Source organism: Oncorhynchus keta, chromosome 21, assembly GCF_023373465.1.
Source record: "Oncorhynchus keta strain PuntledgeMale-10-30-2019 chromosome 21, Oket_V2, whole genome shotgun sequence".
Classification (NCBI taxonomy): Eukaryota; Metazoa; Chordata; class Actinopteri; order Salmoniformes; family Salmonidae; genus Oncorhynchus; species Oncorhynchus keta.
In genome coordinates, this window is record NC_068441.1 from 8,244,160 (window position 1) to 8,272,138 (window position 27,979).

General features: G+C 39.5%; 1 protein-coding gene across 4 annotated transcripts in view; it reads right to left on the bottom strand.

The window, feature by feature from the left end:
• LOC118400066 (contactin-4-like) overlaps window positions 1–27,979 on the bottom strand; it is a 172,691-nt gene that overhangs the window by 12,399 nt on the left and 132,313 nt on the right. For all 4 annotated transcript variants that reach the window (XM_035796461.2, XM_035796463.2, XM_035796460.2 and 1 more), the window contains exon 12: window positions 16,791–16,918. In XM_035796461.2, coding sequence (XP_035652354.1) covers window positions 16,791–16,918 — 128 coding nt within the window. The remainder of the gene's footprint in view (window positions 1–16,790; window positions 16,919–27,979) is intronic.

Here is a 27,979-nt window from a genome sequence, read left to right on the forward strand (position 1 = left end):
GAATGATGAGAGGAATAAGGAGCCCCTTTGTTCTGATGCTGTACGGTGCTTGTCTCCCTCTTGGGGGTGCTGTGAGTACTCGGTTGAAATATCCACTCTGAGCGCCAACTAAATTAACCATGGCAAATGATCCCTGGACAGGCAGCCATAGATTCCTGTAAAAAGTGCCGGCAGTGCAGTCTTCATCCAGAGCGAATTCGATACCTGCATTGCAGTGTTGGGGTCAATTCTGAATTGAGTTGCGACTTGGTCTTTAATTCCAATTAATTAATTCCAATTCATTCCAAAGCTGTCATCAATGCAAAGGGTGGCTACTTGAAGAACGTCAAATATAAAATACATTTAGATTTGTTTAACACTTTTTTGGTTACTAAATGATTCCATATGTGTTGATGTCTTCACTATTATTCTACAATGTAGAAAATATTAAAAATAAAGAAAAATCCAAACGTTTGACTGGTACTGCACATCACTATGAATGTTTATTTTAACATCATATATGGTTGCCAATACGTTGTTTAATATTCTTGAAACATGTCATTTTTGAAACTTGTCCTCCTAAAAATAGTTTTAAATAATTACAGTAGTCGGGAAGCATTCTAAGATTATTTTGTATGTTAATAACTCATAATTCACTTATATGTTATTAAATGTAAAAAAATAAATTTCCCAGAATGCATTAGATCAAACACTCCAGAATGGAAGGATGAAGCAGAATGGAAAAACCTAACATCTCATGACAAAAATACAAACAAAATACTGTTTGACATATTCGCGTTATAATCAAACTGATATTTAAAATGGAATCTGTATACAGTAAGAGGTGGCATATGCTTTTGGCTAAATAATTTTCACAGGAATGTGATACATACTGTATCTTTCATGTCTCAGTGGAATTTATTTAAATTGGTTTGAATTTAATTCTACTTCCTTTAATTCAAATTCAATTCAATTTCTGCATTCTGTTCTTGAGGCCAAATAAAATGACAATTTCAATTAATAGTTTGAGTTGAATTAAATTCAGGAATTCCGAATTTACCCCAATCTTACTGCATGTTATGCCCCCTACTCAGAATGTAATTTATCTTGTCTCTTTTTGATTTTAGAGTAGACCGCAATCAGCTGATGGGTTTTGTTCAGTAGCGATAAAATCACTAGGGAAGCCAAGCCAGGAAAAAAAGCCATGTTACAACCTGTGTGTTGTGATAATTGCATTGTTTGTTTTATAACCCTTTGGTTCACATGGCTTGCCACCGTTATATATAGGTCTATGACTGAGACAATAAGAAGACGCAGTGGCCGAATAAATCCATCCACACCTTTGTGTTTCATCACAAAACCGGAGAGCAACATCTGTCCGCTGGAGTCCACAAAGGATATTGCATGTAACAATCAGTTACATGACCTACAGCATGGTCAAGCAAGTTAAGGTTTCTGACATTTTTGGACTACTAAACAACTATTGATTTAGAACACCAAAGAGTTACCGCAAGTCACAAAGAAAACAGGAGCTGCCTCCACTATTCCAGAAACATTTCAGCTTCAATATTTCAACATTATCTAATCACCTCTGCTTAGTTTAATAAAGTGACAACTCCAAGATTCTAAAAACGATTTAGTCCAATCAAGGTAAGCTAAATATCATGTGGCTGTCCATGATACTGATGTATGTGTGTGTTTTGGTTTTACTATCCTTGTGGGGGCCAGATGTCCTCACAAGGATAGTAAAAAGAGGAAAATTAAGAGAAGAGCAGACATTTTGCCGGCCCCCACAAGGAAAACGTCTATTTTAATCTTAGAGGTTAGGATTAGGGTTAGGAGTTAGGGTTTGGGGTTAAGGTTAGGGTTAGGTTAACGGTTTGGGAAAATAGGATTTTGAATGGGAATCAATAGTTTGGTCCCCACAAGGATAGTAAAACAAATGTGTGTGTGTGCGTAAGTAGAAAAAGTAGAGAAATGCTTGTTAGAGAAATTCCAATGCCATCCTCCTCTCTTTCACGTTGCCGAAATAACCTATGACTTTGTCATACTATACACACTTTTAGTTTTTGTTGTCCTAGGCTAGCTACCTGGCTAAAATAAATGCTCGCTAGCCTAACTTATTTTCATGGGCAATTATTAGCCAGCTAACATTAGCCTACAACATCTAGCTACATATTGAACTTCCATCCTCTCAGGCCAGAGGCACAATGTATGAACTTAGGGTTATAATCATTGGCCAGTACGGAGAATTAAGTAAAACCACAATTCCAAATCTCTATCTCCATTCATGGCAAATTTAGGAAAGTGACAATTTTATCTAGCTAGCTAGACAACGGAAGAGAACAACACATTGAGATGCAACATTTCAAGTTTTTTTTCTGTCAATGACGTTTGGCTTTTGATATGATTGGTGTGAAGCCAAATCCAAACTCATTGCTTATTGTTCTATGATATTTGTATCAAGGGAGAATGCTCACTGGCTTCCCTTGTATTCAATGATATGTGCGGCAACAATGGCATACTCTTTTCGGCCAGACAGCGTCAGATAGATGGGCAACACATACAGAGATAGAGGGGCAATGTTTCACTCGCTCGGACGCTTTCACCAGTGAGATACAGTCAGCCTCTTGCAAATTGAATGGAAATGATGAAACAGAGAGACGAAAGACACATTATTTTATGTTTTTTTTCTTGGTCAATTTTTTTTTGGGGGGGGAAGCCTGGCTTCCCTTGGCATCCATGAAAACACGACACTGATTTTGTTAAACATACAATGAGAGGGTGTCATATAGGCTCAGCCCTATTCCAGGGAAGATAAAATGGGGAGCTATATAGTGACACAGTCAGACACAATGGGACACGTGAGCGCAACTATTCAAGTGTCTGGGTCTGGGTTTCTATTTGCAGAGAGAACACGTTTATTAAATGTCCATCAATGCCAATAGGTTTGAAAGGGAGAAAAAGCTACACCTCCTCTTTCTCCTGACAGATCGCTTGTGTGAACATGGCCATAGGAGCTTTGGGTTTGACTGTCTAATTCTTGACAAAATGCCAATTGTAACAGTTTGCTGATCAGATTTTTTTGTTTTACTCCTCTCAGTGTGGTATCTTTTATAACATAATTGTCACACATTTACACACCTAATGACATGTGAATGTCAAGACAGAGTGCTGACAAAATTCAGGTGAAATATCCAATGCTAACTGACATGGCAACCTAAATGCTAATGTGACAGTCATTTAAAAAACCTGGTGGCAAGATATATGGCCATGCATAGTCAGCTCTAAGCTCTGAGGCTGACCAGAGCCAATCATTCACTGTAAAGACGATACTGGGAAAATATCTCTTATTACTCCACTCCATCATCATTTGTGACAGATTGTATGGATAACCCTGCTTGGTTACACAACCTCAGCAGAGCTCTCCAGCGTCATTTGATTGATATCTATCTTGTATAATGCCTTGTTACCTACTGTGGCTATAAGAGCGAGGAGCGCACCCCTCTCACTAAGCAAAGTCAATCAGAGACAAGATGGTAAAGCTTGCAACCACCCCGACAGGTAGATCCAACTACACTCCAGGGACTGCTGGGAGGGTGAACAGCAGAAAAACTGGAGAGACATGAAATTGCATAGTAATATCATTAAAGTGGGAAGTCAACGACGGGGAAAGAGAGAGAGATAGAAGGAGCTGGGCTGGGCTGACTGTTTAAGGTGTGAATTAATGTGAGCTCCATCCTCTCCCGTCCCTGTGTCTCACGGTTGACACTACTCACTCGGCCACAGCCTCTGCTCATCCCACAAACAGCCGGTCATATGTGAATAATGCTCTCACAGGCTATGTAGCTAGTGCTACTGAGGCAGAGATGCCCCATCGACCACTGTGGAGACTTCCCTCCAAGTTTAATGGCCTTGGGAGGGGGAAGGTGGGGGTGTAAATGTGTACTCCTCTCAGGCCCTCTACTCAAGGGTGGCTATGTGCAGTTGACTAATATATTAGGTGTATTCCAGAGTCACATGGTTTTGACAGAGTTTCCCCAGATTGTTGCCACTGCTGCAAAAAAAGCTGCTCTTTTTAAAATATATATATTTTTGCCCAGATGCGTTTTTACATTAATAACCTTTGACTCAATGACTGGAAGTCTATGGGAACAGCTAGCATTTCATTGCGCTAATGCTAATAGCAATGCACCCTGCAACTAACTTCTTATAGGGTATCTGCGAGAAATAAATAGTTAAAACCGAATCTTAATTTCCAAGCCTTTTAGATCAAGGAAACACAATGAAAGCCCTTTACCAATGCGGAGCAAACAAATGATTCTAAAGCCATTCAACATGGATACTTAACATTTTCCTCAAGAGACAAAAAGGATTCTCTCAAGGACAAACCTCAATGGAGCATTGGTGGTTGGTGAGCAAACGTTGTGCAAATAAAGAGACATATTCTAGTGAGCTGCTCTCAACACTCTATTCATCCTGTCTATAACAGTACATCTGTAGCTACTGTATCTGCGGATAAGTTATGCGGCTGTATTTCTCTCCTCTCTTTTTTCACACTTTTAAAACGTAGTCTCAGAGCATCAAAATGCTATATCATACACTGTAGCCGGAGGAAATACAGGAAAGTTATGCTGCTTTGAAAGTTAATAAACATGTTATGCCACTAAAGGCCAATTTACACCCTATGGAGGAGTGTAGCGCAGTATAGCAACGTGTGAGGACAGACGCCGGAAGACGAGAAGCAAGTACAGGGAGTGAACATTTAATAAATAACCGGCATGAAACAAACAAGAACAGCGTCTGAACAGGGGAAACATAACGACAATACTGCTGACACGGGGATCAAACCGAGGAACAGACAGATATAGGACAGGCAATCAACAAAGTAATGGAGTCCAGGTGAGTCCAAAGTAGCGCTGGTGCGTGTAACGATGGTGACAGGTGTGCGTATTGATTGGCAGCCTGGCGCCCCATCCCTGCACCCCATGACATTTGGAACGCAAAATAGAATTCATTGCGTAGCCATGGGGCAGTGTTGTGTAGGCTATGAAGCTGTATTTTACCACCAACTCGCTCGGTTCCTTGTTCTGATCTATATATACTGTATAGGCCATGAATCAGGTAGCCTATTTTGCATTGATAACCAAATGTAAGGTCAGTAACTGTTCACACAGTAAACCAAACAACATTGTATCCTTATTAGAATCCCCCCAAAATAAAGTAGTGATAATAACGTGATTCTAGGCTATTCTGAAATTGTAAAAACAGCTGCTAGCTGGGAGTGAATACATTCAAGCAGCATATCAAACTGGGATAATATTGTAGGTTAAAATGGCAAGTATAAGAATATTTGCCAGGGCATATTTTTTTTATTATCAACCCGATTATTTCACAATGAAATGTGAAAAGCTAAAATGATAGCTAGCTTGCAGGCTATGCTTAGCCAACTAACGTAAACTCACCCCATTCTGTACAAATGTGCTCAACCGCAACATTCAAACGAGGATACAAAGAAAACTAATGGGACTGTAGCGACTGTGTTGACTTCAAAATCGGGGGTGTGAACTAGGTTTCTATTCAAGCGTTGATCGACATGGTAATAGCTATAGTATTGGAGAAAAGTTTAAAAAACGGACCCTCCGTTACATCTAGACGTGTCATGTCGTAACGTACAGCACGCATAAAGCAACTATTTCTGTCTTACAGTCTCTCTCCACCAGGTATAGCACTTATTTCATCCTTTAGAAACAAGAAATGGACAGTGACGGGGTAAGAGGGGATACCTATTCATTTTTTTGCGTCATCATTGCATGCGATCATCATTCATCATCTATCAACGTAATTGTCTGCATCATTTCCAATCCACCATATATAAAAAATGTTGTGACATGTATGACATTATTATTCATATCCCAGAACCGTTTACCTTACTAGTTGGAGCCTAATATTAGCTAGCTAACATTGAACCTGGTTGGTTAGCTCCCAGAAGATTCATACAGGGTAGTAATGACATGATTTGGCACTATGTTCATTGATGCAAAAGTGTGCAACACCCGTTGAATATGGTCAGTGTCAGTAAACATCGGAGAAAAAAAGCGTAATGAAATTGAGGCCAGCAGAGGTGGTTTGGCTGTTTTCCTGTTATTCAGAGGTAAACAAATCATTGACCAGAGCATCAGGTGTGCGCTATGAACTTTGAATTCTGAATGGGTGTAGATAAAGAAGAGCTCTTCACCAGATACCAAAACATTGAAAGGACATTTTCTCAAAAGTGAGTTTACAAATGTGTCAACTTTCAAAGCAGAATTACTTTCCCATTGTTCCTCAAAAATGAAGTGTATGATGTACCATTTTGTAGCTCTGAGCCTCTACTTTTATCCAAAGTAAAAAACACCATTAACATTTTTGCGGCATAAGATCAAATCTAGGTGGTGGGTCACATTTGTGGAATTTATTTCCTTCTTAATGTGTTTGAGCCAATCAGTTGTGTTGTGACAAGGTACAGTAGGGGTGGTATACAGAAGATAGCCCTATTTGATAAAAGACCGCCCATATTATGGCAGGAACAGCTCAAATAAGCAAAGAGAAACGGCAGTCCATTATTACTTTAAGACATGAAGGTCAGTCAATACAGAAAATGTCAAGAACTTTTAAAGTTTCTTCAAGTGCAGTTGCAAAAACCATCAAGCGCTATAATGAAACAGGCTCTCATGAGGACCGCCACAGGAAAGGAAGACCCAGAGTTACTTCTGCTGCAGAAGATAAGTTCAGTAGAGTTACCAGCCTCCAACCAAATAAATGCTTCACAGAATTCAAATAACAGACACATCTCAACATCAACTGTTCAGAGGCGACTGTGTGAATCAGGCCTTCATGCTTTGCATTTCTGCAAAGAAACCTCTACCAAAGGACACCAATAATAAGAAGAGACTTGCTTAGGCCAAGAAACACGAGCAATGGACATTATAATGCAGCACATGGCTTTCATTTTCCACATGTAAATAGTACTTTTCAAAAGTGCTCAAAACATGCCATTCCATGAACCAGCGTTTATTTTTCAAATCAATGAGCCCAATCAGTCCTCCAAAAACCAAAATCCTAAACAACGGCTAAAAAGTCCTTAGTTTTGGGGTTATGCTCAGGTAAAACTATTTGGCTAATCTATACTTCCATATTTCCAAGTCTTATTCTTAAAGATCAAGAGGTATAACATTTATTGCAATAACTGGAATTCTGATAGACTTTGGTTTTTAATGTAAAGATATAATTAAATCATATTATTATATGTAGTAGAAAGCGATGGGTTAGAAGAAGCCTACATAACCAACCCATAAAGTAAAATGTTGCATCCATACATGGCCCTATGTAACCTTTAACATTGATTTATCCTGCAATAGATGTCATTCAATTGGTAACATATATTTTTGTCTTCTTCTAATGCCTTAAGGGGAAAGTAATTTAAAAGTAACAAAATCTAATCAGATTACATTACTGAGTTTGGATAATCCAAAAGTTACATTACTGATTACAATTTTGGTTACAAAGTAACTGTAACAGATTACATTTATAAAGTAACCTACCCAACCCTGCATATGGGCAGTACCGAAGCAAGTGATCTATTGATTCTGTAACTTTGTAGCTAAATCTGCAGAGCTGGGATGGTTGTATCCCCCATACATATAACATTCTATTTATTGCAAGAATTTTGTATATAATTTCAATTGAAAAACAACGGTTTGTGTATCAGTTCATAAACCATGTGCCGTTGAAAATCTCCCAACTATTTTGCAACCTGTATGGTGCAGCTGTCAATTATTTTATCCTTCAATTAAACTGGTATACTTTTTTATTTATCACAATTATCTTCAGACAATTTTGATCTTTAATTCAGGACCGACAGACAAGTTCATTACATTCTCCCCTTTCCACTTTTGCCTCCTCCATTTTTGCATTAATGCTGCAATCAGTTGGTTGTAATTTTGCATAGAGCAGACATTTCAATATATTTTTGTTAACTGGATGTGTGACAACTCCACTAGTGCTATTTATTATATAATTTACAAAGATTATACTGTTTTATAAAAAAAGAAAAAAAGAAAATATTGGTATTTTATCAATTAGTATATTTGAGTTGAAACAATATTATTTTCTAATATTTGTTCAGTCTTTTCTTTTGGATTAAACTATAATTGCAATCAGCTTTCTATTGCTTGTTTTAAAAATTGTGATATTTTGGAGATTATTTCCTTTTCAAATAACCCGAAAATGAGAGGTTGTATTCTGAATGAAGGGAAAAAGGCCATTCTTGAACACAGGGTGAGCCATTCTTACTAATCTGCTAGAGAACCAGTTTGTATTTAACTGAATCCTTTAGTGAGAGGTCCAATGCTTTAATATTTTATCATTTCTGCCCGAGAATTCATATTCATTATATAAATAGGCCCGTTTAATTTTGTCTGGCTGCCGTTCCAAATAAAGTGGAATATTGAGAAATATTCTTTCTTTACGCCTATTCAACATTGTTCACACCCTCGTAAGCCTTATCCCCACCCCACCCAAACACATAAATGCATGTGAGTCGACATGGCATTGTACTCCAGAAAGTAGTCTGTCTACTTAAACTTTTCCCGAGCGAGCTTTGTCAGTAGCGCCAGCTAAATTCAGGGCAGCAATGTTTCTGAGAGGTCTAGCAATGCTTTTGCAGTTGTCTATAGCTATACAGTGCCATCGGAAAGTATTCAGACCCCTTGACTTTTTCCACATTCTATTATGTTACAGCCTAATTATAAAATGTCTTAAATAAAATACAAATCCTCATCAATCTACACACAAAAACCAATAATGAACAAGCGAAAACCGTTTTTATGAAATTTTTGTTTAATTAAAAATTAAAAAACAGATACCTTCAGACCCTTTGCTATATGACTTGAACTTGAGCTCAGGTGCATCCTGTTTCCATTGATCATCATTAGGATGTTTCTACAACTTGATTGGAGCCCACCTGTGGTAAATTCAATTGATTGGACATGATTTGGAGAGGCACACACCTGTCTATATTAGGTCCCACAGTTGACAGTGCATGTCATAGCACAAACCAAGCCATGAGGTTGAAGGAATTGTCCGTAGAGCTCTGAGACAGGCTTGTGTCGAGGCACAGATCTGGGGAAGGGTACCAAAAAATGTCTGCAGCATTGAAGGTCCCCAAGAACACAGTGGCCTCCATCATTCTTAAATGGAAGAAGTTTGGCACCACTAAGACTCTTCCTAGAGCTGGCCGCCCGGCCAAACTGAGCAATCGGGGGAGAAAGGCCTTGGTCAGCCTTGACCAAGAACTCGATGGTCACTCTGACAGAGCTCCAGAGTTCCTCTGTGGAGATGGGAGAACCTTCCAGAAGGACAACCATCTCTGCAGCACTCCACCAATCAGGCCTTTATGGTAGGGTGGCAGACGGAAGAAACTTCTCAGTAAAAGGTACATGACAGCCCGCTTGGTGTTTGCCAAAAGACACCAAAAGACTCTCAGATCATGAGAAACAAGATTCTCTGGTCTGATAAAACCAAGATTGAACTCTTTGGCCTGAATGCCAAGCGTCACATCTGGAGGAAACGTGACACCATTCCTACGGTGATGCATGGTGGAAGCAGCATCATGCTGTGGGGATGTTTTTTAGAGGCAGGGACAGGGAGACTAGTCAGGATTGAGGCAAAGATGAATGGAGAGATACTTGTAGAAAACCTGCTCCAGAGCAAAAGTTCACCTTCCAACAGGGCAACAACCCTAAGCACACAGCCAAGACAAAGCAGGAGTGGCTTCGGGACAAGTCTTTGAATGTCCTTGAGTTGCCCAGCCAGAGCCCAGAATTTAACTTGATCGAACATCAGACCTGAAAATAGCTCTCCCCATCCAACCTCACATGGCTTGAGAGGATCTGCAGAGAAGAATGGGAGAAACTCCCCAAATACAGGTATGCCAGGCTTGTAGCGTCATACCCAAGACGACTCGAGGCTGTAATCGCTGCCAAAGGTGCTTAAACAAAGTATTGAGTAAAGGGTCTAAATACTTATGTAAATGTAATATTTCAGGGTTTAAAAAAGGTGCGCAATTTCTAAAAACCTGTTTTTGCTTTGTCATTATGTGTAGATTGATGTGTAGATTAAAAAAACGAACACTTTTAGAATAAGGCTGAAACCTAACAAAATGTGGAAAAAGCCAAGGGTCTGAATACTTTCCGAAGGCACTGTATCTTTCCAGAAATTGGCAGTAGCAAAGATTCTCTCTATAGACAGAAGCCTGTGACATGACAGACCAATCAGGACTCATCATTTGACATGTCCAACCACTCTATTATCTCTGCCAGTCATGACTAACTAGGGTGGACCCAGTCTTCTACCTATAATGGCTCAGTGCTTTCTTTTTGGCTAAACTGAGCGATAATTTAATATACAGGTAGCTGGCCCCGCCACAGGCGGCTATATCATTCTGCTAATACAGGACTAGAAAAGCCCAGTGCACTATTTCTGTGAAAAAATAATGTACATTTTTTGGCGGAAGGGATATTCTGCAGCACCCCTAATTCCCATGGCTATGATTCAACCTGTTCAGGAGTAAAAATGTGCTTAAGAAATCACATAATAGGTGAATAATGTGCAATAATAGTGTTTAACATGATTTTTGAATGACTACCTCATCTCTGTAGCCCACACATAAAATTATCTGTAAGGTCCCTCAGTTGAGCAGTGCATTTCAAACACAGATTCAACCACAAAGACCAGGGAGGTTTTCCAATGCCTCGCAAAGAAGGGCACCTGTTGGTAGATGGGTAAAACAAATATATAGAATATCCCTTTAAGCATGGCGAAGTTATTAATTACACTTTGGATGATGTATCAATACACCCAGTCACTACAAAGATACAGGCGTCCTTCCTAACTCAGTTGCCGGAGAGAAAGGAAACCGCTCAGGGATTTCACCATGAGGCCAATGGTGACTTCAAAACAGTTAGATAATGACTGTGAAAGGAGAAACTGAGGATGGACCAAAAACAACCCAATTGACAGTACAGAACAAAAATATTCCAAAACATGCATCCTGTTTGCAACAAGGCACTATAGTAATACTGCAAAAAGTTTTTGTCCTGAATACAAAGCGCAAATCCAATTTAAACACATTACTGAGTACCACTCTCATTTTCAAGCATAGTGGTGGCTGCATCATTTTATAGGTATGCTTTTAATCGTTAAGAACTGGGGAGTATTTCAGGATAAAAAAATATAGAAATGGAACTAAGCACATGCAAAATCTCAGAGACAAACCTGGTTCAGTCTGCTTTCCACCAGACAATGAGAGATTAATTCACCTTTCAGCTGGACAATAACATAAAACACAAGGCCAAATATGCACTGGAGTTGTTTACCAAGAGGACAGTGAATATTCCTGAGTGGCCGAGTTACAGTTTTGACTTAAATCTACTAGAAAATCTATAGCAAGACTTGAAAATGGTTGTCTAGCAATGATCAATAACCAATTTGATGGAGCTTGAAGAATTTTGAAAATAATAACGGGGAAATGTTGCACAATCCAGGTGTGTAAAGCTCTTAGAGACTTACCCAGAAAGACTCACAGCTGTAATTGCTGCCAAAGGTACTTCTACAAAGTATTGACTCAGGGGTGTGAATACTTATAGAAATGAGATATTTCTGTATTTCATTTTCAATAAATTAGCAAACATTTCTAAAAACATTTTTTCACTTTGTCATTATGGGATATTGTGTGTCGATGGGTGAGAAAAAAAGTATATTTCATCCATTTTGAATTCAGGCTGAATTCTGGATGAATTCAGGCTGCAACAAAATGTGGAATAAGTCCAGGAATACTTTCTGAAGGCACTGTAAGCTTTTTGTAACATTTGCCATTCATTTTCCTTTGGCTTCAATAAATCAGGAATCATCTCTGTATGAGTCTACTGATTGTGCATTAGAAACAACTCTGCTCACAACTCCTGAAAGCAGGGTTCTATATTTTGTTTATGTGTAACAGTGTGATTTAACGGTAAAAATGTATACACAAAACCAGTCATGATGCTTTCATCTGATTGTCAAACAAATCACTTTAAAAAAGGCTGCGTATATTTGTCCACTGCAAAATAATTCCAGCATCCAAACAATGAACTGTGCACACGCCATTTGATGAATGGAAAGAGAAATCTGTTACAAAACACCAAAAAGTCATGTTTGGCGATTGTCCTTAGGCCAGCACTCTTGTAGCCTGAATTATTTGAGTGTCCCGGGGGTCATCACCAGTTACCACAGCCACAATTATTAATCATAATTATTTTATTTTTTCAGTTAAGAACAAATTCTTATTTTCAATGACAGCCTAGGAACAGTGGGTTAACTGCCTGTTCAGGGGCAGAATAACAGCTCTGGGATTTGAGCTTGCAACCTCTCGGTTACTAGTCCAACACTCCAGCCACTAGGCTACCCTGCCGCCCCGGCAGGCTAAAACCAGGCTGTATCTACAATGTATCTTCTTAAAATCTGATTTTATACCTACACCTAAACCCTAACATTAACCACACTGCTAACCTTATGCCTAACCTTAAATTAAGAATAGAAAAGCACATTTTTGTTTTAATACATTTTTATGATATAGCCAATGACTTTGTCTTTGTGGCTATGGTAACTAATGACATGGGATAACATAAACACAAAAAAAACATGTTAGAAGTGGTGTTCGTTTAATTTGGAATAAGCTTTTCTTTTCATATTTACAACTGTATAGTAGCAGTACACAATTGCATTTTAAACAAATAGGAGAATGGTTAAATTAGCATTATTTAGAACCCCCCCCCCCAAAGATTGACTTTTGTTGCGTTTAGTGGGGCTCATCTTTCATTCAGGGGGGTGTAGCCCCCCGCTGGCCGCCCTGTAATTCGCATCTGCCTGAAAGAGCGTAGAATAAATTGTTCAGACAATGTATCTTTCGTCCTGCACCTATGAAAAATCACACCACTGGAAGTGACAAAGGCAATGACCACTGCCACCTCTCTGAATTTAGTTTCATACTTTTGTGATAACCTGCTGATCCAAGGAATCCGTTTTAAAGCATGTATGTCACAACCAAGGACCCTCAAATGTAATTGGAAAGGTGACACGATGACAACTCGCAATAGAAAATCACATTATTGAAAAAGAAAATGAATTGCCATCTCAGACATCAACAAATCAGTGAACTCAACATTGAGTTAAAGAGTTTTGAGGCCATTGACCAGCTGTAATTTCTAATTGCAATATTCAGTTTCCACCGCAATCAACATTCTGAGAGTCCATTTCCTAATCAAGACTGATTACACTGGTTAATATCCCCTCAGTGTTGAACTAATGGGGACATTAACAGGGTTCATCTGTTGTGACTGCTCCTCTGCTGTTGTCTAGGTGGTTTATTCACATCCACAGTAAATAAATGCATTGTGACAGGTATTTTTCAGTATTCATACAGCCACAGTCAATTTGAATAAACTGCTGTCATCTCCCATAAGGGCTGCTCTCATTGCGGAAATATCCTCCAACTAAACAGGTTTCCAATTCTCAAAGAAATAGTGCATGTAAATTTCCCTGTCCCATTTTCCCTACAGTATTGATTGTGACAGAGAGGCACAAGATCATATATGAGAACATTTGTACATCAGCCCAAGAATGCAGCCATCACATAATGATGGAAAGTAAACCGTTAAGGGAGAATGTCAAATAAAGCTCATATATTGCCTTTCACGTGAATAATGAGAGAATAACAGCCGGGCATATTTACACAGTATATAGACACACAAGCATATTTCTTTAGAGCCAGATTGGGAAATCATAGATGGGCCATCAACCTGAACCCAGAGTGACGTTTTCCAACTTTTTTGAACAGTGAGCTGTTGGGGGGGTAAAAAATAACATTCAATTCATTGTGTCAAATGGAGTGTAATGCTGTAAATTTAACAGCAATTAACTGTACATAGCCATATATCTAGGTGAAAATACTGATATATGTTTCAATTTCTTCAATCAATTATAGCGGGGTCATTGCAGTTTTCTGTGGTAGCCGATGACTCTGGAGATAAAATGAGAGGGGCAGGCAGTGGATGAGGGTTTGTTGTAAGGCATCAGCAGAAAGCTGTCTGTGGCAAGGTGCACTCTAAGCTCTCGCTCCACATCCTTGACTGCTGACTTTCTAGCATTTATAATATATGAAATGTATGTTTTATTATTAATCGTGATAAGGAAACATGGCCTGACACTGATTTACAGAAGACACAGCTGGTGTGGAAGAAATGACTTTGGCTGGATCTGAGCATTCATTACCTTATGTACCCCGATGTTAGTGAACAGGCTGTAACATGCATAATCTGCAGGTACTATCAGGACACCTCATGCAGTTACAATCAATCATTAAATAATTGCAGATTTGAGATTCGTTAGGGGCCACAATAAGCTATCCACCAGTGTTTCTATGGCAACCACTTTGCAACGCTAAAACGCATGGGAATTCCAAAAGGTATTTCAACAGAGGACCTTACTGTTTACTCTGCATTTCAAAGGGCTTTGGAGATCTCTAAGTTGTAGAGGGAAGAAAATTAAATGGATTGAACCCTTGAACAAACATGACAGAGTACTCCACAGCAGCGGCTTTGTCTTCAATGCTCTGTGAAACCCAGCATTAAACTTTAAAGGGAGAAAAAACATATAGCATTTCTCATCGCACTGCTTTAAAAACTTCTCTGTATTGCTTTATCAATTGAGACATGATCAAATCGCATCCCTTAGTGTCTTCAATAGCGCAATTCACCATCAGAAATATACCGGGCTGAGGTCAAGGGGTGGGAAAGTGTTATAAGGTTAGTCTTCACTGAATACTGAGTCAAGGGTTGTCGCGTTCGATTTTCACTCAGACCGTCTGATTTCTGCCATTGCGTCACGGTCAAATGTTTAAATAACCCCCAATGTTCAATCTCGAATAAGAAGAAACATTATGCATTTGAAAAGAGAAGGGGTGCTGGCAAATTGTCCAGTTTTTGCCAGTTTAAATGGTGCCAACTCTACTTTCCAATTCCAACTTAAAATATAGCCGCAAGCAGCCATCCAACAGCGCCACCATGTGGCCAAACAGAACCATACCCTACAGGTTAGCTAGACTCACATCCCTGGGCATGTGGGCCACATTTCATCACTCTGACTCAAACAGATCAAGAGATATAAATATGTGCCCATTTTGTGGTTGCATTTGTTGAGTCTTGACAGTGTTTTGAACATGTGTATCAAGTGTGTTACAATACTAATATCCATGTATTTATGTGCCAGACCACACCCATGTGAGAGTTTATTGGTCAGTATTGGGCATGTTGTTTGAGCTACTAGCCTGGAAAATAAGAGACTTTGGGCCATAGATGCCACATATACCGTTTTGCGTGGACTGGTCATTCGGTGCCAGAGGAGTAGCGTTTTAAGTATTTTTAGAACAATTCTAAATGGCGGAATATCCATCATGGTAGACCTTATGGGTCCTCCTGGCAAAATGTTTCCTTGAAAGGAGATTGACCTCTGTACCAAATTTCAGGATTCTAGGTCTGAAGGGGTGAGAGGCATGACTTTTCATCTTTTCAAGTTTTCATCTTCAATTGCTTGTTATAGTGCCCCCATGTGGCCAATTGACATGCCATTACTTGAGAGGCTGTGGCCCTTGGCCCTTTATCTTTTTTGGTTAAGTCTCAACCTTGTAAGTTTTAGAATTTCACAGGAATTTGCATGTGAAGATTCCCTTTTGGAATAATAATAAGAACACCAACAAATACAAAAGGGTTTCACCCAGCTTCGCTGCTTGAACCCCTAATAAATACAATGACACAGAAAAACTGATCTACAGTATAATAATGAGACAATCATTAACACTCATCTCATTCCAACAATCAATTGTAATATTCATGTACAATAAGATCAATATCAGACACTTTGGAATGTGAATCAAAGACCTAACTGACAACTTTTTATCCCTGGGGACAGACATGTGGGACGAGGGATCAATAGCTCAGGCAAAACACACCACCTACAAAGAAAGTAATTATAGGGGGAAAAAATCATATCACAACACAACTGGACCAGACCTGACCTATGAAAACATAGGTCATGTTAGGGTTAAAGTTAATTAAAAAAAAGGGGGGGTGGAATCACCAACACTCCAAGCGATGAAAAACCTGGTGAGAATATCACCCCCCCTCACAGCAGCAGGACAAAAAAAACAGCAGCATGCACACAACAAAGCCACCCAATACACAGCACCTTACACCCGCCTCCCATTCATATTTAATGAAGTATAATAAGTCACAGCAACAGAGCAGAAACACGACCCTCAGTCCCACGGGTTGACTCCTCCAGATTATCTCAAAAACACTACTCCCCTTCTCATCTCTTCTACGTTTATACTGTACCAATAATCGGGTTGGTCTGGAGGTCTAGAGACAGTGCTGAACATTCACTACAGCACATAGTGAGGGCAACAGTGCAGTGAGGACAACAGTGCAGTGAGGGCAACAGTGCAACCTCCAACTCTGTTTCTTAATGAGCGCTAAGTGCAAGAACCCATTGATACCGTCACTTATGTGTAGGGGAGAAAGGCTTAGGGACTGTAGTAATCTCAAAACCCAGAACCAAATCTCCTGTGAAGAGTCTGTCACAAGATAAATGCACAAGTTGTATCCTATGAGAAATCACAACCCAATTTAAAGACTTAATAATCCCATACAGTATAAGACAATGACAAATAGGCTTACCTTTGACCATGAGAGTACCGGAGCTGCTTGCCACTCCAAACTGGTTTCGTGCCACACATGTGTAAAGACCTGCATCTGGTTTGGTTGCATTCTGTATCCGGAGGTTTCCGTTGTCCAGAATGGAAACTCTGCAGGCAGAAAAAGTAGAAAGATTGTGTTACAGACACTAACATTGCATGACCACATTACTTTCCCACTTTTATTGCAGTCTGTGAATTTCAATTGTCAATTTAAAGGTTAACTTTTTGCATTGTTCATCATCATTAAGCATGGGCGTTCCCCAGAGAGAAAGGCAATCAGTCTAGCATTTGCAATGTCTTCAGAAAATGGAAAACAAAAATGTCTATATCATGCATTGATTGGAATTAACATAATTTAATTACATAACTTAATTGAGATTAAATGTAATATTTGATTATATACTGTATTTGATCATATAAACTTCCTCTCTACTTTTGTTCTTGTATGTATACGTGCCACTCAAAGAAATTGAATATGACACTTAAAATGTAACTATTGTGACTGGGAAAGTTTAGAAACATTTCTAATAGTGCTGTGTTCTTTTATATGTGATCAAATGTGACAAGGTGGTCAAATGGCTAATTCATGACTTCATATGACCACAAGAAATCCGGGACCAAGACAACAGTCACTTCATCTCTGCATGGCCTTTACACAATGGCCACTGGTACTACAAAAGGTCAATGATCCTTAACCAAACTCGACATGTTCCTAAATAACAAGCAACAAATTGAAATAGTTGACCTTAAAAGCAGGGCAGTGTGGGAAAATGGGAAGACCAATTCATTAAACCGTAGTGGATTCTAATTATCTGAAACTCCGTGCAAACTGTAAATATAAAAAAAAAGCCCCCGGCCCTATTGTAAAGCAGACAAGAAAAATAGAGCTCTGTCTTTGCACTGCACTTTCCCCAGTGATCTGCTGTGTAATGTAAGGGACAGTGTAAAGAAAACTGTCATCTACACCTCTGTGTGTTAGCAGGTCATTTATTGCAACTCTGGAAATTTCTCGGTTAGTGAAGCCACTTATCTAAGATGTTCTGATTGGATGAGGTGAAATATGCTTTTAATTTGTGTTGATAAAAACAGAGATGGTAAACACTACACTCAAATGAAGGTTGCACCAGTTGAACGTAAAAAGATTAGGGCAAGAAACATGAAAAAACCCTGTTTTGAAATTACATATACTTATCTTAATGACTGAATGTGTTTGTGATGTACTCTGGCGACCTTACCTGACAAAACACTTTAAATGACCAATTTTCTGTCAATTTACTACAATCAAGCGAGAGAATCACTACCTGGTCTTTATCGGACTATTGGACAGGACGAGAAGGAAACAGACGAGAGTTAAACAAGTACTGCAGCGGTCACAGAACTACCATACTGCAAATGGTATTAGATGCACCTCATTGTTCAGCTGAAAGAACTGAACAATGAAGTTGCAAAAAAATTGAACTTATTTGCTGGTGTTGGGAGATGTCCTGATCTTTGGATAGTTGTGTCAAGAAAAATAAATATTATAGAAATGCACATTGACATTGGTATAGTTCTGGGAAACAAGGAGCATTTTTGTAAATCCAGCCAGGGCTCTATTTTCAGCTGGTGTTAAGGTGGTGCCCAGACATTCCTGTTTTTTAAACATAATTTTTGTTCATGCAGCTTCTGTTAAAAGTTAGGACTCATTAAGCCTATGTGTGATGCCCATTGAATGAGGCGGCAGGTAGCATAGTGGTTAGAGCGTTGAGCCAGTATCCAAAAGGTTGGTGGATCGAATCTCTGAGCTGACAAGGTAAAAATCTGTTGTTCTTCCCCTGAACAAGGCAGTTAACCCACTGTTCCTAGGCTGTCATTGTAAATAAGAATTTGTTCTTAACTTCTTTGGGACTGGGAGTAAACTGCCTGCTGCTCAGGCCTAAAAGCAAGAATATGCATATAATTAGTAGATTTGGATAGAAAACACTCAGAAGTTTCTAAAACTGTTTGAATGATGTCTGTGAGTATAACAGAACTCATATGGCAAAAACCAGAGAAAAAAATCCAACCAGGAAGGGGGAAATCTGAGGTTTGTAGTTTTTCAAGTCATTGCCTATCGAATATACAGTGTCTATGGGGTCAAATTGCACTGCCTAAGGTTTCCACTAGATGTCAACAGTCTTTAGAACCTTGTTTGAGGCTTCTACTATGAAGGGGGAGAGAAAGAGAGCTGTTTCAACCAGATGTCTGGCATGAGCTGATCACGCGTGCGCACGTAAGAGCGACCTGCGTTCCATTGCATTTCTAAAGACAAAGGAATTCTCCGGTTGGAACATTATTGAAGATTTATGTTTAAAACATCCTAAAGATTGATTCTATACATCGTTTGACATGTTTCTACGAACTGTAACAGAACTTTTTGACTAATCGTCTGGACCTAGTGCTCGCGCCTCATGAGTTTGGATTACTGGGCTAAACACACAAACAAAAATGAGGTATTTGGACATAAATTATGGACTTTATTGAACAAAACAAACATTTATGGTGGAACTGGGATTCCTGGGAGTGCATTCTGATGAAGATCATCAAAGGTAAGTGAATATTTATAATGCGATTTCTGACTTCTGTTGACTCCACAACATGGCGGGTATCTGTATGGCTTGTTTTTGTGTCGGAGCGCTGTACTCAGATTATTGCATGGTGTGCTTTTTCCGTAAAGTTTTTTTGAAATCTGACACAGCGGTTGCATTAAGGAGATGTGGATCTAAAATTCCATGCATTACACTTGTATCTTTTAGCAATGTTTATTATGAGTATTTCTGTAAATTGATGTGGCTCTCTGCAAAATCACCAGATGTTTTGGAACTACTGAATATAACGCGCCGATGTAAAATGAGATTTCTGGATATAAATATGAACTGTATCGAACAAATCATACATGTATTGTGTAACATGAAGTCCAATGAGTGTCATCTGATGAAGATCCTCAATGGTTAGTGATTCATTTTATCTCTATTTCTGCTTTTTGTGACTCCTCTCTTTGGCTGGAAAATTGGCTGTGCTGACCTAACATCGTTTGGTGTGCTTTCGTCGTAAAGCCTTTTTGAAATCCGACACTGTGGCTGGTTTATCTTTAAAATTGTGTGAAATACTTGTTTGAGGAATTTTGATTATGGAATTTCTGTTGTTTTGAATTTGGCGCCCTGCAATTTCACTGGCTGTTGGAGAGGTGCGACGCCTATCGTATCCCAGAGAGGTTAACTGACTTACCTAGTTAAATCCAAAAAATTAAAGGTGTCAGTGACTGTAGGAAAGTTTGTTAACCTCTTGAAGCTAGGGGGCACTATTTTTATGTTTGGAAAAATTACGTTCCCAAAGTAAACGGCCTATTTCTCAGGACCAGATGCTAGAATATGCATATAATTGACAGATTAGGATAGAAAACTCAAAAGTTTCCACAACTGTCAAAATATTGTCTGTGAGTATAACAGAACTGATATTGCAGGCGAAACCTGAGAAAAATCAAACCAGGAAGTGGCTTCTATTTTGAAAGCTCCATGTTCCATAGCCTGCCTTCGCTCAATTTAAAGGGATATCAACCAGATTTCTTTTCCTATCACTTCCTCAAGGTGTCAACAGTTTTTAGACATAGTTTCAGGCTTTTACTTTGAAAAATGAGCGAGAAAGATTACATCGCGTCAGGTGTTTGCATGAGTTTTGCTCGCGCAACAGAGTTTGGGCAGCCGTTGCCTCTCCCTCTCCTACTAATAAAGACAGTTGCGGTTGATATATTATCGATTATATATTTTAAAAACAACCTGAGGATTGATTATAAAAAAAACGTTTGACATGTTTCTGTGGACATTACGGATATTATTTGGAATTTGTCTGCGTTGTCGTGACCGCTCTTTCCTGTGCATTTCTGAACATAACGCGCCAAACAAATGGAGGTATTTTGGATATAAAAATAATCTTTATGGAACTAAAGGAACATTTATTGTGTAACTGGGAGTCTCGTGAGTGAAAACATCCGAGGATTATCAAAGGTAATTTTTGATTTTCTGAATTTCCTGACCAAGCTACTTGATGCTAAGTGTACATAATGTTTTGTCGAGCGATCGATAAACTTACACAAACGCTTGGATGGCTTTGGCTGTAAAGCATATTTTCAAAATCCGAGACGATAGGAGGATTAACAAAAGGCTAAACTGTGTTTTGCAATATTGCACTTGTGATTTCATGAATATAAATATTTGTATTAATATTATTTGAATGTGGCGCTATGCAATTCAGCGGTTGTATGCACTTTGCATAATGTATGCATAATGCACTTTGCATAATGGAATGAGAGATGTGATTTATGATGTCATGCTTCTGACTGTATCCTATTTAGAAATAGTGTTGTTGGTTTAAAAAAAGAGTTTGATTGTTTTTCGTTTAATTTGATTTAAAAATAAATTCATAAGGAAGATTCATGTGGTAATGGTGAAAATGAACATGGCTCGAATGCAATTCAATTTCGTCTGATCGTTCTGGAGAAGTCCGAATATGATCTGTAAGATGTTTCCATTAGGTTTATAAAACATTACATTTGCGAGCAGTATAACGGTGAGTGGATATTCCCCCTTTGTCTTTATATTGGATCTTTGACTTTCTGAGGTCATTCAAGATCCCATGGCACTTGTCGTAAGAGTAGGGGTGTTAACCCTGGTGTCCTGGCTAAATTCCCAATCTGGCCCTCAAACCATCACGGTCACCTAATAATCCCCAGTTTGCAATTGGCTCATTCATCCCCCCTCCTCTCCCCTGTAACTATTCCCCAGGTCGTTGCTGCAAATGAGAACAGGTTCTCAGTCAAACTTACCTGGTAAAATAACGGATAAATAAAATACATTTTTCCAGCTCCTGTGAAAGGTTTGCATGTGCGTAAAACTCTCCATAGTCTAAATGGCCTAGTCTGTATTATATGTCCACGAGGAGCAATTATTGTGCCTCTAACTGTATTTAGCCATAGCCTATTTAAAGCAAGTTATTGTTTAGTTTTTATTACAATTTGATTAGAATTATACACTGTCTTTTTAGGCCTTATAAATAGCCTAGTGAATTTAATCTTGCTTATTGACTATGTTTGACATGTCTATGTCCAGACTGCAATTTACAGTATGTCTAGCCACTATATCGGTGCGAAAGCTGTAGCTTACGTTTAACAGCTTATTTCCATATTGAAGCAATGCAATTAGAACAATGTGGATTGCAAATATGTTCATTTAGCAAATATGGGGCAGGCTATCTAATGAAATAGGCTATAATGGACTAACATTCAAATTGGAGTTGATGACAATGCAACACATAAAAGACCATAAATACACAACTTGAAGTAACCACATATTTAGCCATGGAGCATGTTCTGATTGGCCAGTGAGAGGCCAAGCCTTGACACTCCCACAACTTGTTAATTCATCAAAACCCAGCCCTTTCACGCCACCTCCAGCTACTAAGCCCTTAATTCCGGTTGTGAAAATAGCTCAAATATTTCTGACACACCCCTGAAACTATAACGCTATCGCTAAGATTTACCATTGCGTTAAGTTTGTTAAAGTATAACCCCCAGACTGTGAACAAATAGGGCAACAACACGTTGTTTTAACTAGATCAAGCTCTGACCTGATTTAAGACTACCTCTCCGAGCACATGCCTCATATAACTCAACACCTGCTTTTGTGTGCTTGACTCTGTATATTTCCACAATTCCCTTTTACCCTGGGACAAAAGGACAATCATGTGACTGGTGCATCCTCTGAGAAAAGCTCCACAGAAAGAATACAAATGGGGAGAGTGAACAGACATAATGCATCCTACTATGCCTTTCTTGCTGTAATTACAGAACTGGGAAAGGCTTTATTAGTAGACTTAGACATTAGCTTTGAAGCTGGTGTTAGAGGAGCTGAGGTAAACTACAAGTCAACTAAGTGAAGTAAATGTCTTCCAGTTCTACTCCTCCTCTCCCTACTTAAGAAACCTTTGGACAACATGTCTGTCTGATCTTCCCACTGTCTCAGGAGAGCTTCCTTTCCTGCTGCTGTGGAGGACGTATCAATAATTCACAGGTGAGATGAACACAAGTGCCACTCTTTTCATCTCAGCCTCAGACAAAGTTAACGGCTGCCGCTGTAAACCCCTCCGAAGAGGAGACGTTTATTTCTAACAAGAGGCGAAAAGCCCAAACACACTACTCATGTAATCATAAAAAATACAAACAAAAAAAATGTATTGGAGAAGATCAAGTAACAGGCAAAGAGACTGGACAGTGTTAATCTTTTATGTCCTCCAAGATGAAAGGGATTCAAAAATAACATTAGTCTCAGAGAATCCATTGCTCGTACTGTGAAGTGCATATTGGAAACTGTAATTATGGTCCAAAGTAAAAACCTTTCCTCCCAATATATTTTCTGATATTCTTTTTGAAACATCACCATTATATATAAGACTATATTACGGTACATGATACCCAAGCATTCAGTTTACAGTACATGCAAAACAAGCTGTCAGTTTTGGTTGTCTTTACTACCTCATAATTGAAGGACACTACATTGACCTTTGATTTACACAAACAACACAGTGATGTGGACAATTTTATTGTACTGTATGTAGAGTTAATTAAATGGCACAGATGTATTGTGAAAGGAAGTGCTAGAATGTGAGAGTGTGTTGGATGAGTTCATGACAAAACCAGGGACCAGAAATGATTTGAAATGATAGTGGCAGCACTACACTGAAATGTCGAGAGTACTGCATTTCATGTTGGATTTGATGCATGCAAACAGCTATAATTGCTGATGCTATCTATACTGAACAGAAATATATACGTAACATGTAAAGTGTTGGTCCCATGTTTCAACTGAAATAAAAGATCCCAGAAATGTTCCATTCACACAAAAAGCATATTTCTATCAAAATTTGTGCGCAAATTTGTCCCTGTTAGTGAGCATTTCTCCCCTGACAGGGGCGGTATATCAAGAAACTGATTAAACAGCAGGATCATTACGCAAGTGCTGTGGACAATAAAAGGCCACTCTAAAATGTGTAGTTTTGCCACAGAGTTCTCAATCTTTGAAGGAGCGTGCAATTCATATGCTGACTGCAAGCATGTTCACCAGAGCTGTGGTGTTCATTTCTCTACCATTAACTGCCCCCAATGTTGTTTTAGAAAATTAGGCAGTAGGTCCAACCGGCCTCACAAACACAGTCCACGTGTAACCACGCCAGCCCAGGAACTCCACATCCGGCTTCTGCACCCGCGGGATCATCTGAGGCCAGCCACCCGGACAGCAGATCAAACTGTGGGTTTGCAAAACCGAATAATTTCTGCACAAACTGTCAGAAACCGTCTCAGGGAAGTTCATCTGCGTGCTCGTCATCCTCACCAGGGTCTTGACCTGACTGCAGTTTGGCGTCATAACTTACTTCACTGGGAAAATGCCTATGACTTTCGACGGCCACTGGTACGCTGGAGAAGTTTGCTCTTTACGGATGAATCCCGGTTTCAACTGTACCGGGCAGATGGCGCCATATGGGCAAGCGGTTTGCTGATATTCTGAACAGAGTGCTCCATGGTTGGGGTGGGGTTATGGTATGGTACAAGCTACGGACAATGAAAACAATTGCAATTTATCTATGGCAATTTAAATGCACAGGGATACCGTGACGAGATCCTGATGCCCATTGTTGTGCCATTCATCCGCCACCATCACCTCAAGTTTCAGCATGATAATGCACGCAAGGATCTGTCGCAAGGATCTGTACACAATTCCTGGAATCTGAAAATATCCCAGTTCTTCCGTGGCCTGCATACTCACCAGACATGTCACCCATTGAGTATGTTTGGGATGCTCTGGATCGACTTGTACGACAGCGTGTTCCAGTTCCCGCCAATATCTATCAACTTCGCACAGCCATTGAAGAGGAGCGGGACAACATACCACAGGCCATACTCAATGGCCTGATCAACTCTATGCAAAGGAGATGTGTCGCGCTTTATGACGCAAATGGTGGTCACACCAGATACTGACTGTTCAGTGTATATTGGCATAACATAAATCAAACTATTTACACCTATATCATAATACGTGCATATGTGAAGGTAGCATTGGTAGACACCACCATGTACAAATACACCCTCTCATCTCAGAGCCCGGTTGGACAGGTGAATGCAGGGTCTTTGTGTGCTCTTCATCAGCCCGGTAAATAAAACAGGACTGTGAAAATAGGGGTTAAGATTCTATCAGTAGAATTACTCAGCCAGGAGGCTGTGTGAAAAAAGGCCATCTTACGCTTTCGGTGATTTCACAAAATAATTAACCTTGGCTAAGGTGCGTTACACTCAGTGCATATTGCATCTCTGCACTCGTCTAACACTCATTTCGCCCCATCTGGTTAAGTCCAAACACCACTGGAGCCATGCAATCTCCAAATGCATGCAGCATTCATCCAGCACATGAACAAGTATGTCAGGGTTTCACTCTGTGTGCTACTGTACTGTAGCTGTGTGTGCCCTTTCGTATTAACTTTACACATAAGAATAGGTATGCATTAAAGTATGTTGCTTGTCCTGGTCGACACTGACCTACCTGCAGGTGGTGTTTGTAATCATGATTGTATCAAAGCGTCGGTGGTAGTAACACTGCTTCAGGGTTGAATAAGAAAAGCTCAGATCAGGTGTCTACAGGGGGAAGGCTATGTCACCCTATCCTCTGAACAGGACAAGAGGTTGGACCCAACTTTTGATCTACACTCCTGACTGCTTTAAAGTCCTGAAGTGTAGGGTGTGAAATTCTGACATCGCAAGATAAACGGAAAGTCTGTCTCTCCCCAGATTCCCCACAGAGCTCCGTGTTTGAGAGGAACGGCCTTGTCAGACACGTAAATCAAGTCAAACTGCACAGATTTGACCCAGCAAAACCAAAGTCGGAGTATATGACGCAGAATGCAGTGTGTGGTTCAACTCAATGGGAAAAGTCTATTTTCACAGTACCATCGAGATAAATCCAGAGTGTATACCACTGTTTTTAAAGTTGTCAGCCCCAAGGTTAACAGGCAATTACAGTCTACGATAATATGTGTGGCAATGAGGTGTTTTTTTTCTCACTTAGACAACAAACCAATTGCCTGACATTGGTAAAATAGGGACACCTGAGCATTTACCTCTGACAATTCTCCAATAGCACTGTAATTGATATTGATTTTTGCCCTACGTAGGCTTGTGCCAATACCTCTTAGCTTGTCACATGCACTGTTAGTTCTACAAAATTATTCAGGAATTGATGTCGTTATGATAGAAAATGATTTACAGTTATCGGCTGTAAAATGGGGTGCAACAACATACAAATGGCACCTCATCTAACGGTCGGGCTGACACCCCCACAACAGGAGAGAACTCAAATGTCACTCAAACTGCATATTTATGATGACACTGCCATAAGCATTGAATATATCAGAGTTTAGTGTGACTAGAGTGTCTAGACTGTAGTGTGTGACAAATCTACCTAAATGTAACGTTCGTCGTCTTCCTCTGATGAGGAGTAAGAGAGGTCGGACCAATTTGCAGAGTGGTAAGTGTCCATTTTAATAAGACAAACTGAACACTACACAAATAAAAAATAACAAAGTGAAACAAACAAAATGGTCCCGTGTGGCAACAAACACTAACACGGAAAATAATCACCCACAACTCAAAAGTGAAACCAGGCTACCTAAATATGGTTCTCAATAAAATAAAACAGCTGCCTCTGATTGAGAACCATACTAGGCCAAACACAGAAATCCCAAAACATAGAAAAGGAACATAGACAACCCACCCAACTCACGCCCTGACCATACTAAAACAAAGACATAATAAAAGAACTAAGGTCAGAATGTGACACTAAAGGTGGATGGATACAGGTACAGTAAGTGTTGTATGACTCAGTGCTGCCAATTTACGCATTGGGCGAGAGACACACATTTGACCCTCTTCACACACTCACAGAGACGTGGCGTCTCTTATTTCTCTCGCATGGAAAAAAGTGCTGGTTTTTATTTCCTGATTAACACAGCGCTTGAACTTTTCAACTGTGCCTCCAAATCATTTTCAAATCGGGAGCATATACCCTGCAATTCTACATCATGAGCATTGTGACTGTGGCAGCTTCACCCGGGAGATCCATCATTTTCCTACCACCGCTCTGTGAACCACGGCAGATTGAAGCTTGTGATTGGGTTAGTACCAAGGCGATTGGATGTGTGTTTGTAAAGAAATGGCCCTCACGATTAGAGTGGAGCAGCCACGGCAGACTGGACAGGCAGGTTTGTTCTCATCTGATCAAAGTTTGTGAGCTAAATTGTCAAAAGAGCAGCAGTGCAACTTGTCAACAGAATGCTTCTTTTTGACAGCATGTGATAATATAACCTAGACTACTAACTTGATAATCCACCACTTGCATGAGCTCAGATCCATAGCCTACATTATTCACCTTGTTTGGTCATTGGCAATTTAGCACTTATGTTCATTCGGCTGTAACAACAAAAAGGCAACATTCAGAGGGAATTTAGCCTGAATTTATATCTGTATTATTAACATTATTTGCCCAAACAAATTGTGAACCGAATGAATCTGATTCTAGTGGGGGGACAACAATACATTGAAAGATCATTTGGGTTGGGTGTAGGGGCAGATTAGATTTAGGTCTTTCACAAGACATTATAAAAATTCCCATACCCTACAAAGGGCTAAAATATATACTAATTAGTGTGCTTATCTCTGAACAAACACTACTGTTATCCCCCATACTTTTATTATTTCACTTCTTACCAATTTCTCTTGAAATCTGATACGCCAACTTCATTCGATTTTTCTTGAATGTAAGGTAATGTGTAGAAATCAAATGTCACATGACCATATTCAAACCCCCAGTATTAGGGAAACATAGATCAGGGGTGGCCAACCCCCTTTGGAGAGCTACCTCTAGGCAAGATTTTCTACGGTCCTATTTTAAACTGAGAGTTCACCCAAATTAATTACATATTAACATGTTTGTTTGTTATGGACAAGGAGAGGCTGCAATCCATCCTATGGCTGGCTACTGACACCAACCATTAATATTAGCATTTCAGAACCAAACATCAATGTTCCCCAGCTAGCATACTCTAAATTCCGCC